Genomic DNA, 17,479 nt, shown 5'->3' with positions numbered 1-17,479 from the left:
ATTCTCTGAAATGACGCAATAAAATTAGAAGGCAGTTTAAATATCTCCACTTTTGCTCAGAAGTTGTGTTCCTTTTCCGAGAAAACTTACAGGCTGATCATTTGCTATATAAACCGGAAGAACTGTCTACATTTATTTTATATATATGTATATATATAATCTTGAAAAATGTAGGTCTATACAGAAACCATGCGTGGCTTTTCAATGTCCAGTGACACCTGTAGGATTGTATGCGCTAGAAAGTACCGACAATGTGGAGCATTGCAGAGTAATATGCTTCAACTGAAAACGCTGTGAGGAAGTAAAAAACAAAAAAACATCTGTACATATGATCTCTTTCTTTTTATTTCCCTCTCTATAGTTTTTTTCTTCTTCCTTTTGCAATTTGCACAGTTTATTATTTATTAAAAGCATTCCTTTATGTGTGTGTGTGTGTGTGTGTGTGTACATGCATGCATATATATATATATATATATATATATATATATATATATATATATATATATAGATATATATATATAATGAAAAGGAACGGTTAAGGCCGCGGCGTTTAGCAACATCAGGTGGGGATACTTTTCATAGATCCCGACATCCTTACACGCACACTAACACAACCCAACACACACAGCCACAAAAACACGCGGTCACGAGAGAGAAAAATGTTAAAAGACAGCAGCTCATGCTCAGGGAGTAATTTCCACTTCTGAATACATTATCCATAATTTTGACAAGATGGTGGCAATTACGCATCTAATTGACCGAGCCACTTTTTATGTAAAATCACGCTTCAAAGTGCATAACACTAAGATGATTACAGAAACCCACCTGCTCAAGCTTAGAGAGCTTATTCACGCATACGCACGCGTGCACGACTGTAGAGTTGTTGGGGTTTGTTTTATCATAATTACATTTTCTGCATAAAATATAGAAAACAAGCTTAACATAGCTCTATTTAACACCCTGTTATTTTTTTAGACGACAAAAAATGTGATAAAATGTACGGAATATTCTCCATTTATTTCACAACATGGTTCAGCAATACAATATCAAAACGATGTTTTAACTGTACAAAGAAGAAGCCGTATGAGGAATCGCCTTTCCCCGCGCCTCATTAAATATATACATTTACATATTTTGTACACCAGGGTAGTCGATATTTTTGCCGTTCCTGCTCAAAAAACACAAAGCTCAGGAGACACTGGACCTCACACTTGTGCTTCAAAGACGTGTCCATGAAGAGGGGGCTAGAGTGAGAATTACTAAAACTAAACATAAAGCTACATGGGTATTTTACAGCTCAGAGTGTCTTGATTGTCCCCCGACAAACGCTTTAGAAAGCAAAATAATAATAATAATAAAAATAATAATAATAATAATAATAATTACATCAAATCCTTGTCAATATTTTAACATGAGCAGATGACAAAACGTATGTTTCCTGTTTCACTCATTCACAGCATGCCGTGTATTGCACATCGTGATATCAATTCTTGAAATGTGAATAAAATCAAATGCTAAATGATGAGCAGGTGTCGCCTTCAGGCCGACACTTTTTGTAAACATGGTGATTTTTTTTTTTTTTAGTCACACAGCTGACGTGTCCAGATACAAACGCAGTGTAAAGTCTGGGAGGAAAAAAAATAATAAAGACACTCATCAGGCAGTGTAAGCAAGTGGACTCCTGAGGTAATAATAATAATAATAATAATAATAATAATAATAATAATAATGGGATTCAAATTGTCAGATCACGTGTAAACGGCATCTTTATGAAAAATGAAACAATCTATTTGCCAAAAATAGGTCCATGAAAGCCTGACAGTGACAGTCTCTCATTTTTCCTTTTTTTCATTCACTCGGTTGTATAAAAATATTTTGTCCTTTTTATTTTTGATTTCTTTCTTTTTTTTAATGAGTTGATATAGGAAACAGACACCAAGCTGTGCCTAAAAACTCAACTATTTTCAAACTGGTCTGAGCAGCGGCACAGATGTGACGATGGGATGGGAGTAGTAGACGCCGGGGTGCGGGAAAGTGAGGAGCGGTTGGCTCACGGGCACGTTGGCAGTGGCGCCTCCGCTCTCCGAGGCCGAGTTCTCGTGGTAGAGGATGGGCACCCGGACTATCCTCTGCGCCGCAGCGTGGCTCAGGTTGGCAGCCTCTAGCTCCGCGGCCAGCTGCCTTTTCCACTTGTTCCTCCTGTTCTGAAACCAGATCTTCACTTGAGTCTCCGTCAGGTGAAGGGAAGCGGCCAGGCCGGCCCGCTCCGAGCTGCTCAGGTATCGCTTCATGTCGAAGGTGGACTCCAGCTGGAACACCTGGCTCCGTGAGAACACCGTGCGCGTCTTCTTCTTGCGGCACGGCTTCTTGTCATCGTCCCTTTTCTTCCACTCCTCCAGTTCATCTTTTTTGGCCTCTTCCGTGTCGCTTTCCTCCAGGATTATCTCGTCACTGCTTTTGTTGTTGTTGTGCTCGTCGTCCTCGTCGTCATCTTTGGTGTCTGGCTCGGATTTGAGCGCCAGGTCCGGCGAGTCTCTGTCCGTGCCCGAAGTTGGAGAGGAGTCTCTGGCTCCTGGTTTCTCGGTGACTGAAATGGGGATACATGCAGGGAGACGTAGTCATAAATATTGGAGTCTATCGGGCATTTATTACAGCCTGTTGATATTGGACAGTCAGTGGGTTTTGGGAAAAGTATGGTTGCTAATAAATAGTGGCAGAAGAAAATGCGTTGCGTCATGACATAAACCATTTCAGAGGTAGACATAACTGTAAACACCATGTTCAAAAATGATGAAATGTCATTTTTACCCCACTAAACAGTCATTTGAATAGACCTAAGATATAAACTCTTCAAACTATTTACACCTATTTTATTTATTATTTTTATCAGCCTATACTACAGCCTAAATAACTATACAAGCATAAAATAATATCACTTTCTTTGTATTAGGATATCATAATGCCATCTACATTAGTCTTTTTTTTTTTATCCCAGGTGAATAAATCACAGAAAAAGGCAGATAAAAGGCTCCCAGTAGCCAAGCCTCAGAGGTAAGATGTGCGCCAATAGACAAATCAAAAGCACGCTGCGCATCGTCACCCTCCTCCAATGATTTCATGATGTCTACTTCATTTTATGTGTGTTTCTTTATTGATCTATTATCCCACGTCGTGGCATAACAAAATAGGCCTTCGGAGGACAAGGTGTTAAATCATACACTGTGGTGTGAGGCTATGTGTGCATGATGCCTATCAGGAAACCGCACAAATCTTCCCTTTCAATTTAGAAATTTGCTTTACCCTACTTACTCATTAAAAGGATCTCATACAAAAACAGTGGATTCGTTGGATAATTGCGCAACAGTTGTTTGCTTACCTTCAGTTCTGTGTAGATGGGCGGCTGAGTTGAGGGTGTAAGGGTACCACCACGCTGAGGTGCGCTCCAAGTAGTGAGCGGGTAGACTGAATCTCTGTGCGGGCAGGTCGAAGCGTGGAAAGTTGAAGTCACCAACCTGGGAAAGGGAAAATCCTCCCTCTAAAGCTGCCTTGGTGGCCGCCAGTACGGGCTTGGGCTTGGACGGTTTGCTATCACAGTTCAGCAGGTTCTTAATGAAGAAAGGAGAGTCCTTGGCCGAAGCGCACGTCTCTTGCGTTGTCTCTGGCATCGCTGTTGTTGTGGTCTGAGCGCGAGGGGACCACGGAAGCAGGAATTATTTTTTTTTTAAAGGGGGGGAAGGCAATGTTGACTTACAGGCTGTCGTTATCCTGGCTACGAGGAGTTCCTGTTTTATTCTCTGAAACTTGATTTCACAGCCGAAAAGCTCACCAAAAAGAAACGCGTCCGTCTAGGCTAGAAAATAATGAAATAAACTGTTCGAGAGGCAAAAAGAGCACACGCGCTTACAAACATGGAGATGCCTCATCCCGGGCTCTTCCGTTAAAACGCAAGAACTGGGTCCACCGTGTCAGTCAGTCTGGTGTCTGATGCTAATGATGAAATAAAAATGTCATCCAAGTTAAATGCGGAAAGTATAGGCGATTGGGCATGTACAATGGCAAATGGGATTAAGGGAGAGACGGTGACTAGAGAGAGAGAGAGAGAGCGAGAGGGGGGGAGAGAGAGAGAGTCCTCCCCTCTCTGTGCTCTCTAGCTGCAGGCTGTGTGCGCTCGGTTGTTATTGGTCTCATATAGTCCAATTAGCAGCAAATGAACACGGGGCTGTTACCGCCAAAAAGGGAGGTTTGGACCATCAGAACAAGCGCCCCATCATACAGCTGACATTACAACGAGACCCAGATTTACTGCGCGAGGTTACTCTAAATCCAGTCCTTTTTTTAAATTATATATTTCAAATCACGTCCCGCATGTTTTTGGAAATTGTTTGAGTAATATATCCCAACGAAACACCGTTTTACATATGACTTTTTAAATGATCATCAAAAAAAGTCGAGGCCTATTCTAAAGAATAACTCGGTGACCTGCTGGCTAAAGTACATCCAAACTTATCGTCAAATATCTGAGGCCTAAATGTGATGTTTTTATTTGGAGTCCGTTTAAACAAATCGCTGTTAATGAGAAGCGAATTGTGTAAAACGAGCATAATAAATACATAAATAAATAAATAAATCCAGTCATGATAGAGTATCAGGTCAAGATAATATAAGGCCTTCTACTTCCACTCGTAAAATAACCTTAATAAAAACAAAAAATAATGCAAAACCTCAGCGACGTTTTTCAGTTTATAAATCTCCTGCCCGTATAATCTTTAACATTTCCATATTTACTTGACAAAAAGCACTTACATTTGCCTATCACTAAGGTGCTGTGGCCTCCATACCAGCCCTGCAACTGCTAAATAGCGCACGTTTTTAGTTCCTCAATTTTTGTTTGGCTCTCTGCGACACGATATGAAAAAGGCGTGAGATCAGGCTGCAGCTGCTCAACGTGTCACCAATGGGCGATTAGATTCATATTTCTAATTCATTGATTTTCAGCGAGGGCCACTTCCACAATGTCTGCGGGTCGCACGGTCATTTTTTCCTCCCTAATCGATTTGGTTAATTCATCCCTCAGATTGCACTCTTTGTAAATGTGCTATGTATATTCACTCATTGATATTAATTGACTTGTTTAAAAAAGAAAAAAAGTCCATTGGTTGGAAGCTACTGTAGAAGAAGAAGAACGAGGAGACAGCGTCCTCTGTGGGCCAAAAGGAGAAAATACATGTGTGTGGCACATTGGAAAATATGTGTCTGTTTAAGTTAAGCACGGTAAGGTGGCAACAGTGTTATCATAATGTGGTATTAAGGAAACTGGGAGACAAATATTGCAGTATACAAGGGAACAACTATAATTTGGGTTGAAGTTGAGGATTTTAGTTATGCTTATGTGCAGCTCTGTAATACTTATGGTAAAATTCTCCCAAAGAGACCAAAAAATTTGTTTGAATTCAGCACAAACATGGATTATTCGCCCTATAACACAGTTTCATTACATGTGTGGCCTGACTGATGCACTAATTTTTGCTATCAATCCTCATCATCATCATCACCTGCTTCCTGAAGACATTCATTAGCCCTATAATATGCAGAGATAAGGAGGGATATGAAGGTTATAGTCGGCATTATAGTTCATTTTCTACATCAGCATCAGAGTTCCTATGCACTGGCATGTCTGTGCAATTACCACGTGTAATTCATTTAGTGAGCTCTGCAAGTGGAGATATCCTGGTAGAGGGATGTAATTACAGCATTTCCTTACATAGGCAGCATTGCATGTGTTTAACACTCCAAAGGCTGAGATGGAGATTGTGTACACTTCCACTGTAAAACCCCATCATTCTAACCATATATATCTTTCAAATATCATTTGTTTTATTTTTGTTGTTGTTTTTTTTGGGGGGGGGGGTGCAAGTTTTGATGTTATACACAACACTTTGCAACACTACTGAACACAAGTGATCATTCTGTAAGCCAGCACTGAGTCATTTCATGACAATAGCCTCAGATCCTGAACTACTTTTTAATAAGTCTAAATTGCTTCACATCAAAGGGCTTACTTTGTGTAGCTACTAAATATTGAATTGCCAAATTTAGCTCTGTAATTAGTGTTCGCCACACACATTTGTGCATCACATGACAGCTAGCTTATAAAACGAGGCATTTTTGTACAAATGGTTCAATTTTAGTGTATTTTCTTCATTAAGTAAATGTCAAGTTCACTGAAATTTTTTTTCTTTCTGCGGTTTTTTACGAGTCTCTTTACTGTCATACATATAGCTTAGTGTTGAATATAAAAAAAAAATCAAAGCGTTAAAAAATTTAAACAAGTCATCTTCTTTTCAAGCTTGTAGTAAGAAAGTGCTTTGTGTGCTCAAATAGAGTAGAAAGGTGCCAGTACCGGTCCAGTTACAGTTTCATAGGTACATTAAAGATGTTGTATCAGTTAAGCAAAACCCTATTGTATACTAAAAGTGTCATTCACACACACAGTCAAGCAAATGGAGGGTGTAAAGTATCTAATTCCTAATAAGCATCTATGTGATAACCTGTGTAATTTGAAAACTGTTCTGCATGTATTAATACAAACTGGAGTCACAACACCAGTCTGGATTAATCTTCTAACCCCTGCATAACATTGACTCTTGTACCTATTTATTGTGATGTGCCTCAACAGAAATGACTGACAAGTAATATTTACCCCATAAACACAACCATGCTTAAGTGGGAAGAAGAAGGAATGCAACTAATGCTTATATTGAAAACAAACTGTACAAACTCAGATCCCATAGTCTGGTTTTTAAAAAAAAGTACAGTTCATATTATGCATTGATTAGAAACATGCAGTAGACATTGCCCAGAAGCCATATAGGCCTTCTGAATGCTCCATAAGTCTATTTTTGTTGCTCCTCGGGTAGGTTACTATGACTTTTATATTATTTATTTCAAAGCGCCCAGATATTGATTATTTCACAAGGAAAAATGACAAATGGCAGGAGGGAATGACACGGTCAGCAGGTTCTATTAGAGAAATGATAGTGTTGCTCGTGGTTTGTTAAAAGGTCCAGTTTAGATACTTTATAGGTTTACATCCATCATCATCTAATGACCTATTTGATGAAAAACACGCGCTCTGGTGACAACAGCCTTGTGCAGCCAACTTTGCTTTGTAATTGCGCCCATATTAAATATAGATTTTTGTTTTGATATCTTGTGAGAATTCCTTTCTGTGGGTAAAAACTGTGATAAAAGACATGGCTGCAGAGGCTAAAGCTCGGAGAAAGAAAACTAGAAAGAGAATGGGGGAAAAATAGGTGGGTAAGAGATTTTGACAGTCGAATTGTGGGTTTGGTTTTTGGAGATGTGAGCAGCTGTGGAGGAAGTTTTCAGATCCTTTAAATGAGTAAAAATAGTAGTACTGCTATATAAAAACACCCTCTTACCAGTGAAACACTACAAATGCCACTTTAAGTATATTTTCTGTTTTTCTACTTTTACTAAAGTATAAAAAGTATAATCATAATGTAAAACAATGCTCCTGTGTTTTATTATTATTGTCAGTTCCAATTTCTAGCAAGTATTTTTACCATTGTCGTTTGTTAAGGTGAAACTAATTTAGCACATTTATACTGTTTTGTTGTTTCATCTTTCATTTTTACATTTTAAACTGTACATTTGTTTTTGTAAAAATCCTGATCTTTAAAGTAAAATTACTCCATTGCAAGTAAACATAGAAAATGATATGTTATAATTGCAAATGTACTTAAAGCATGAAAAAACATTAAAGGTGGTTATATTTAAAAATCAAATTCGTTGTTAATGCAGTGTAGAAAAAAGTAAAACTAAAATGTACTGGTTTCTTTCTTATCTACTTGAGCACTTGAAGCGCGTTAGACATAATGCTTCATTCATCCATTTACACCCATTCATACAAGCATGTATGTTTTAACATTCATACTCTGATGAACACATCCAAGAGCTAGTTTAGATTTGGTATCTTGGCCAGTAATACTTTGGACAAGATACAGGCAAACTGGAAACTGGAGCAGTCAAGGTTGAACCACCAACCTTCCAGTTTGTCGTTGTCCTGCTCTAGACCCTGAGCTACAGCCACCCCAGATACAGACTAGAATAATTTAATTTACAGTCATGTGAAAAAGGAACAACTTAACAGGTTTTTATGCAGTCTTGTGAAACATTGTACACCTTTACTGCTTTCATAGGAATTAAGTGGATAAGTAGCAGCCAGGTATTGCTAATCAAACATTTGATTGACTGATCATCAGCAAGTGTGGGCACCTCAATAACCCAGTGTTTTGGTCTGGAGTGTTCAGCAATCGCTGCTGCCCATCAGTCTGGGAAGGGTTAACAGGGTATTTCCAAACAGTGGGAATTTCATCATTCTTCAGTGGGAAAGTGTATTCACAAGTGGAAAACATTCAAAACAGCTGCCATTCTTCTCAGGAGTGCATGTCTTAGCAAATTCACCCCAAGGTCAAACCATGCAATGCTCAAAGAAATTACAAGAAATCCAAGAGCTACAGGCCTCAGTCAGCATGTTAAATCTTAAAGTTCACGACAGTAAACTTAAATTATCAGTATGCCTTGGCAACCCTTCTTTGGAAGAGACTGATAAAGTCATAGAGAAAACAGTTATTTCAATTTAATTCAAGTTATTGTTGCTAAATGGGGTTCTGCAAGCTGAAAAATCATGGAGTGTTCTCAGTTTTTCAAGGACTGCAGAGTCCTGTGAAAACTATACATGGACTCTATGTATAGGTACCTCAGAAGTACTCCAAAAAGGAGGCTTGTTACTTTCCACCACGGGTTCTGAGGTTATGAGATTGTGTACTTGTTAAGGAGTTCAGTGTTCAGTGCAATTAAAATGATAACAGCCTTATTTAATATTAAAATAATATAGTAATATTTTGCTGTACTTTGGACTGTAACTGAAGCCCAACAGTACAAATGACTTGCACATGCCAGCTGACGAAACATCATACTGAAACAGAGTTTATACAGAACCCTGAAGGACAACGAGATCTTAGAGTCAAACTGCATCCACGCAGACGACGCCATTGATCACTGAAACCTGCCCAGCCTGTGTCCTTCTTGCACTTTTAGCTGTCCACTCCACTTGGAACGAGCCATTAAACCAATGAAGGCCACACTGAGATTGCTTAGATTTAAGTATTGCATTTAACTTGTAAAGGAATTGGTGGCCGTCCACTGACCCGGCAAGCTTTAATTGGGATTGTGCAGGTATTGATTGCAAGTGGCCAGGCGAATCTTGAATTACAGCCTGATTAGCTTTTACTTGGCTCCTTGCACCAGCTAGTGGAAGGAGTTCAATGTCATTCAGCCGGCACTTGGCTGGGGAGAATCTTGTTGCTTCTTGTGTAAACAGAACACAACACGTATGAAGATGACAGCTCTTTTGGCAAATGTTTTTATGTCACACGAGGCCATAATATTCGATATGTGTGTGTCGACTCTCTTTTAGAAATAATCAAAAAGCATGTTGCTTAGATCCTTATGAACAGATGTGGGGATACAGAAGATATATTCTCCTTTTTATCCTTGCTGCTATCATTTTATCTACATTTTATCACCCTTTCCCTTTCTTTATTGTTCCTCAGCAGAGATGATGACCTCTGTAAGGTTTGGATGGAAACAGTCATAGGAGTGATGTAGTCCTTTTTCTCCATTATGAGCAGCTTCATCTGAGCCCTCCAGGCACACAGGCTCAATGTCCATCCTCTGTACCTCCAAAAACTCTGCCCTGGATTGTAAGCTTTTACCTAGGCAGCCTGTATGTGTCATTACAACTCGGTAATCTGGAGAGGGTAGCAAAAAAGTTCTCATCAGTGTCAGCCTGAGATATAGATATGGGCCGGGTAACAAATGGCCAAATGCTCAGGCAGCAGAGCAGACCATCAATAAAGCAATTTCTTGTGTCATAACAGCCACGCTTTTCCTAAAGCCAACCTTTCAAAACTTTTCCCTCTGCAAATCGCTGCAGCCCCACCATTAGAGTCCTGCCTTGTGAATTTAATGGATTCCGTACAAATAATATTCCACCATAATGGAAAAGGTTGAAGTCACTGAAGACAGATGAAGTCATAAACACGTATAATTGAGAATCAAAGACCGATAAATTTTAAACTGCTATCCATTTTCTCTTTTTAGATGATGATCTATGTCAGTGCGGCTGCAGGAGAATGGAAGAGATTATGGGGGAAAATTATAACAATAAATTTTCTAAACATACACCTTGATTATGCTTCGATTTTTTGGAAGGGTAGAGGGTGAGAGAGGGGGTTAGAAAGAAGGCTGGGATTGCTAAAAGCTTGCCGGCTAAATGGCACCATAAAATAGGTTCCCTGCTCTTTTGCCTGCAGAGCGTAGGCATGCCTGGAGGTGTGATTCCCCCCACCCGCCCCCTCCCTAAATGGGGGAAATGAATTGTGTAATTTATTGCAAACGTGCACACAGTGAGATTAGATCAGCATATCCCATCAAAGGAACAACAATCAATCAGCCTATAGTTAACAGCTTGAAACACATAAACCAGGGCACCTAATGGCTTTCCAATTTAACAGATTGATAGACTTATCCAGTCCTAAGGGATGAATTAAGAAAACTGGGTACTTTCACACAGGCACAGGCACTTTTGACAGAACCTTTTACCCCTCTAGTTTACTTACAATCTTTACTTCTGAGTATAGAGATAAGGTTAACCTGGAATTTAAGACAAAGTTGGTTTTCCCTCTTTTTTTCTGCCCCTTTCTGTTTGAGAAAGCACAGCAGAGCTGATTTGTTATTCAGATGAGGCGGGAGTGGAAGTGTGTCAGATGTGGAGAATGGGCTCATTTTAATGACCTGATTATCGCGGGTCATTTGGAACTGTGAAATCAAGGGAGCTATTGAAAGCCACTTAACAATATCTAAATGTGGCCCGGGCGACCCACTCAACCAAGAATGTAGTTTTTTAAAAAAAAGGAACTTGTTTGTCTCATATCTTATTAATCACGTAATTGATTGATTGCAAAATATGGTAAAAGATTAGTTAGACATTATGTGAAATATGCTTCTTTACATTCTTGCTGAGAGTTCAATAAAAAAGCATTTATGCAACACTCGCGTGTCTGCAAGAGAACACAGAGAAAAAGCTAGGCTGGCTTTCTCCACAGGTTAAAAAAAAACCCTCTAAAATTCATAAAACAGATTACATTGAAAATGCTCAACACCTAAAAAGAAAAAGGAAATTTGTGGGAATCTATATAATTCAGTAAAACATATTTGTTAACTGCTCCATGAGGCTTCAGTAATTTGCTATTTCCTGACTAGACATAGTTTGATCTCCAGTAAAACTAATTAACTGTAATTTTGTTGTGGAGTAAATATGAACAGTTTCAGTTCAATTTAGTTTTATTTACATTTTATATTTTAATTACATACCAAATCACAACAGCAACCATTTCAAGAACCTCAAGATGTTTTATATTGTAAGGTAAAGACCCTGCTATAATAGAGAGAAACCCCCAACAGCCAAACTGACCTCCTTTGAGCAACCACTTGGCGACAGTGGGAAGAAAAAACTCCCTTTTAACACGAAGAAACATTTAACAGAACCAGGCACAGGGAGGGGTCGCCATCTGCCGACCGGTTGTGGGTGAGGGGATGAAGGAGGGTCAAAAGACACACTTTGGAGGAGAGCCAGAGATGAATAATAACTAATGATTAAATGCACAGTGGCGTGTAAACACATAGTGAGGGGAAAAGAAACACTCCAACTAAAGACTGATTCACTGTTACTTAATCCAGGCCTAACTATAAGCTTTATCAGAAAAGAAGGTTTAAGGCTAATCTTGAAAGCAGAGAGGGTGTCCCCCTGCTGGTTCCACAGCAGAGGGACCTGAAAGGTGAAGACTCTGCCTCCCATTCTACTTTTAAATACTCTACTGGAACCACAAGTAAACCAGTAGTCAGAGAGTGCTCTGTTGGGATCATCTGGTACTATTCGTTCTTCAAGATAAGATGGGCCTGATTATTCAAGATGTTGAATGTAAGGAGAAGGATTTGCTTCTTGCTCCAGCTTCAGATGTAATCTAAAGAAATTTGGAGCAGGTTATGCCAAACTTTTCCAGTTTATACAGGCACTGGGAGGTTATGGGGCATTTTGTACACATAGTCTGCCTGATGACTATATGTTCAGCAACTTTTTAATATTAGTAGACCGATTGAGTAATTCAGCAGATACTAGCGCAAACCTTTACTGCAAAATCTTAACTGAAGCAATTGTACTGAGTTATCCTTGTCATTTACTGAAAGAGTAGCTTTCTGGAAGTCTGTCTGAATCAGTGGCTTCATTCAAAAAGCCTACCTCTACAGTGAGCATCAGATAGCAGAGACATATGCAGATAAGGTTAACTGGCTGTACTGTCCTCTAAAGAGCTTGGCTACACACCCAGGGAACTTGTGTAATGCACTCTCAGCATCACCATATTATCTTGTCCCCATCCACAGAGACAGCTGATCTCTGTGTCACTGCATAATTGAAGAGTTGTTGGTATCAAGGATGTGATCCTGACAGGGATGAGAAAGTGTCACCTTAGACCTCGACAAGCAGAGCAGCGGAACCACCTCAAGTGAGCCCAGAAACACAGACAGGGTGCACTCACAGGCCAGAGATAGCTGACTATCTCCCCACGACTTCAGTCAGACTGCCACAGAAGCCAGTGGCCCGTAAGAAATACATGTAACTGATGTGTGCGCTCCAGTGTAATGAGAGAGACCGCCGCATTAAAGACTCACCAGAGCTTCTTCGTAGAATTAAGGAGGCACTTCAGAAAATGGATTGAGATTCAGCTCATGGGTTGGGAATGAGCCAAAATTGATTACTGATGGATCAATAAATTGGGTAATGAATAAAAGCCCATTACTAACCAATCAAAACTAACAGCAGTTTAACTGCCTCTTTGTCTCTGCTTTTCCATCAGCTCTAGTGGAAAACCTGCAGCTCTCTGACACATAGGGGGATGGATGCTCCAAAACTGAAGAGGATAACTGGGGAAATAACAAAAACAGAACAGGAGCAAGACTGTTAAACTCAACGAAAATCTCACTTTTCCAGGTCAAAGAACAAAAAAACGTGTTTTTCTACTAGACACTAATGCTCATATCCTCCCTGTGGGCGCAGCTTTGCTGACCCTCTTGGTTGGTTTGTGAGTATAGCAAGGAGTATATGATCACGAACAGAGCTCAAATACATAATTCCCCCTCCCCACAACAGACAGTAATTGGTGTTTGTTTGCCCTCTCTCATGTCATGTGTTGGTAACGAGTGCTATTGCTGTCATCTGATTAGTATATCTCCTCCGCCTCTTACAGCAGCTTTCAGGACTGTCTAATGAGAGGAAATTTTAACAAAAACAAGAGAGGCCTGCACCATACACATATACTAATTTAAACATATGCAGAGTAAGCTTATGTACTTTCAATATATTCTTCTCATAGTTATTTTTGTATTAAGTCAATAAATAAACATCTATTAATGTGGACACCCTTGTCTTTTGCTACAAAAGGACCTCATTTAATGTTTGTATTTACATTAGACATGCATAAATACATAAATAAATACATTTGAAGATGAAAAAAAAGTATAACATATATGTTAACTTAGTCATTATAACACCTTTTTGTTTTCTGCAATCAGTTCGAGTCTCAAAGGGTTTGTTTTACCTTCATGGGTTGTTGTATTGTATCTCAAATGAACTATTAGCCAATTGGACCTCTTTTAAGGCTAATTTTTAAAATGTTAGAATTTTTATTTTCAAAATAAAATACATTTTTAAGAAGTTTTAAGTGGGTATAAAATGTTTTTGCTTTATTTAAAAAGCAGAATTTTTGCAGGTTGATAAATAAGGGCTTTAGTGTCTATGCAAAGACAGACATATATATATATACATATATATACTACATATACAGGTTCATCATATAATGTAGATAATGGAATTTTGCATTTTTCCTATACCAATCTTTAATGGGCCTCTCAAAATTGCTCTCTTCATATGTCAAGCATTCAGACCAAGCCTTGACAACTCTATCTTCCTCACATCTTAACGCATGCCAAAGTCCTCAGGGCACCCGGGAAAATTAACCATTTAATAGCAATAAATAACAGAGTCTGACTCAAGGGGACTTCAAATCACTTTCTCTGTTAGACACATGCACACAATGAGTAGCCTCACATAGCTGCTTAACACCAAAAAATTCAATCAAATCTTTTATGACTGAGATAGAAGAGCATACACATCTTTTCTCCATTTATGCACACAACAACACAAGACATGTTTATAATACGCACTGTATTGCTAAATATTATGCACTTTGTTATTTGGATGGGAGGCATAAAAGCAAATTGACAACAAGAAAAAAAGCTGTTGATATACAAAGCTTACTTTCATGTAACTGCACAAATTTATTTAAATACTTGGGCAGAAATCACACTTCTGTTATACATATAAATGTTTTATTTTTATTTTTATTATTAATGAACGCATCAGAAACATAAAATATTAAAAGACAAAGTGGGAATTTTGTGAACTTTTCACATGTTTAAATAGATTTTGCTAATAACTGTTGCATAAATTCACATAAATAACATACATGAAAAAAAATTTCTCTTTGTATTTTTTATTTTAGTATTTGTGTATTTACATAAGTAAAAGATAATGCTTGCGTCAACATTCGTTGGCCTGAAGGAATTGCGTAACCTGTTTGCTGAATCTGTGCTATTTTAGGCTCTTGGCTGAGCACTCCCACATTGATCCCTTTTTTTTCAGTTACAAATATATATTTCTTACTTCTTTCCTTTTTCTCTCTTTGACAGTGTATACAGTCATTACGCCTTGTATCAGTCAAAATGGAACATTGATTATTTGTAAAAACATAAGTGCAAATCAAATCAACATTGCATAGGGACAGATGAGAACTGCCTACCTGTGCACTCGCTGGAAAAAGGGGGCAGTTATTGACCAATTGATTTGATGTGAAGGAGGGGCATTCTTTTTCCCCACAGTGGAAAAACCTTGACTGTAAGGCTAGCAATCACTCCACTACCTTACCTCCAACTACAACCACCTCTAATACCCAACTGTGTCCTCAATCTCCCATCCAATGGGCCCAAGTATGCAACTTTTCCGTCAGCACGTTATGTATTTGGCTTTCTATTTCACTTTAATAGGGGAGAAATTGGCAACATATTCTTTTACAGCCCCCTGGCACCATTAGAAAGCCTGCTGTCATTTGGATTATTTATGAAAAACTATTTCATGCTTACTTACATTTGCCGCTTATTTTCCCCCAGTGTGACCTGCAGCAGATTTAGTTCCATTTTGAAAGCCTTAAAGCCAATTCTTTATGTCTGCAGGTCAGCCTTCTCGATTGAGTCGAGATTGAAATACCAGTGTGTAGTGGGAAAGGTATGGCAAGAGGAAACCAATAGTCTTTTATTGTGTAGGAGGCTATAGCAAAGAGAAAAGGAAGGGGGATACTGAAGGAGGTGAAACGATAGAGGGGTAAGAGCAGGGGGGGGTGATTTTAGGCAGATATAGAATTGGAGACACCTGCAGAAATAAGAGGCAATGCAAAGGCGAAAGCTGAGGAATGAATGCCACACAAACACCCAGCTGCTCTGCTCTGGAGCAGCAAAGACAACAAAGACCGGACAAGAACTGAGTCAGCAAACTGAAGAAAGTAAAACCAGAAAAGACATAAAAAGAAAGTGGTCTTAAATCTCGGGGTTTTTATACTTCATCCAAAAACATGTCAAATACCATTCCAAGCACAGTGTTTTACAAGGTCTACAATGATAAACTTTACCGAGGCATTTTGTTTGTGTTTTTCTCCCCTGTGTTTCTGTAATCTGTACTCATATTCTTGTCTATACAAGAAAATTGGTAATCTTTGTTTTTCAACATATCAAATGAATCAAAATAAACTTCCCCACTAAGGAGCTCGACAGGGCAGGACAAAGCAGTCACACTCTCCTTAGGAGCATGCATCTATACTCATAATCCCATACTGTATGAGATGGGGTCTTTCACTCCCCATTGAGCACAGGCGCGCACACACACACACACACACACACACACTTTTGATCTGGGCTTGGCCTGGGCTTTATACAGCGACCTTAATAAACTGCGGTGTGGCTGAGCAGGTTTGTCACTGTCACAGGTAAATTATGTAATTAATGAGGGTGTAGTGGATTGGATAGGAGCTGGGGTGTTAGATTTTAAACACCTCTCCAGCTGACTGCGTTTGGGGAGGCCCAGCTGGACACAGCCAGCAGATCGATACGGGGTCAGGGGTCAGTCAACCCTCCCATTATGGCCAAGGTAGCTCCCATCATCGTCTGGCTAACGATGCCTGGAGGAGGTCCAGCGATGGAGTCACTGCAGAGAGCAGCTTTTGGAGCATCAAACTGAGAATGGTTTGGTTTCAACTTCCTGCCTGCGAGATTTGTTAGCACTGTTAAAAAGCTTCACCATGTTTGGCAAGTTTTTATGTTATGTTACTAAGAAGTACAGGTCCAAGATGCTTCTTTCTGGTAGCAGGAATAATTATGTTTGCATAGTGAATGCAGTTTCCTTTATGTTAAATGTGTTATGTGAGAAAATATGAGGGGTTTTTTTATGTGCATGACACAGAAAAACTACAATATTGCTAAAAAAAAATAAAATAAAAGACCATACTGTTTGGCTTCTATTGAATCATGGGATCCTTGTCTTATTTATTTCCCCACTGTTAAAGAATTTTGAGAGTTTTTCCTTTTCCAATGCTTCACTGTGCCACCAATTTCATTTATCTTTGTGGTTTTTGTGTAATCTTGCTGAAAAACACACATAAAGCACTGAATATGTACCACCGCCGTGGGGCAAAAGACAATCCTGTCAGCCCATCAGATGGCCTCTGGCTAATGTCAAAAAAGAACAAAGTAAACAGCAGGGGATCATGGGAAACTGGTCAGACTGGTTTAATCAATAATTTTAAGCCTATTGACTCTGCTCATTACGTTACACTTTATGTAATGATGAACACTGTCAAAGCTAATGGCTGTAAATTTAAATTAAGTGAATAAAAAATCTTACCTCTTATCCTGGCATCTTTACTGTTTTTCCAGCTCTGAATTATAAATATATTAAAATTGGATTTGTTTCTGAAACAAATAACATTTCCTTTAGTGTGTTCTGTTGAACTTTGATATTGTCTGTTTAATCTGTTTGGTTTTGTATAGGGTGTCAGTTGTTACATAACACACACGAGTGCAACTTCTTCAGTCCTTTTTCTTTGCCTCAGTACTGAAACATTCCTGTGAGCATTTAATTGCAGAAAATAATGATCGTCAGTGTTAGCTGTCACTCTTTCTGAGGTTTTAGTGCAGCTTCATACTGCATATTCAAGATATATTTGAATAT

The 17,479-nt window shown here is 39.0% G+C and overlaps 1 protein-coding gene across 1 annotated transcript; it reads right to left on the bottom strand.

Annotated features, from left to right (window-relative positions):
- Nucleotides 1-998: 998 nt before the first annotated feature.
- Nucleotides 999-4,384, bottom strand: hmx3a (H6 family homeobox 3a). The gene is made up of 2 exons (XM_003438283.5): nucleotides 3,377-4,384; nucleotides 999-2,587 (listed from the first exon to the last, which is right to left on the bottom strand). The coding sequence occupies exons 1-2, from the start codon at nucleotides 3,663-3,665 to the stop codon at nucleotides 1,965-1,967; spliced, it is 912 nt and encodes a 303-aa protein (XP_003438331.1). The 5' UTR covers nucleotides 3,666-4,384; the 3' UTR covers nucleotides 999-1,964.
- Between the last annotated feature and the right edge of the window lie 13,095 nt (nucleotides 4,385-17,479).

This window comes from Oreochromis niloticus, linkage group LG13 (assembly GCF_001858045.2).
Source record: "Oreochromis niloticus isolate F11D_XX linkage group LG13, O_niloticus_UMD_NMBU, whole genome shotgun sequence".
Taxonomy (NCBI): Eukaryota; Metazoa; Chordata; class Actinopteri; order Cichliformes; family Cichlidae; genus Oreochromis; species Oreochromis niloticus.
Note: the sequence above shows the minus strand (reverse complement) of the source record. Positions and strands in the feature narration are given on the sequence as shown.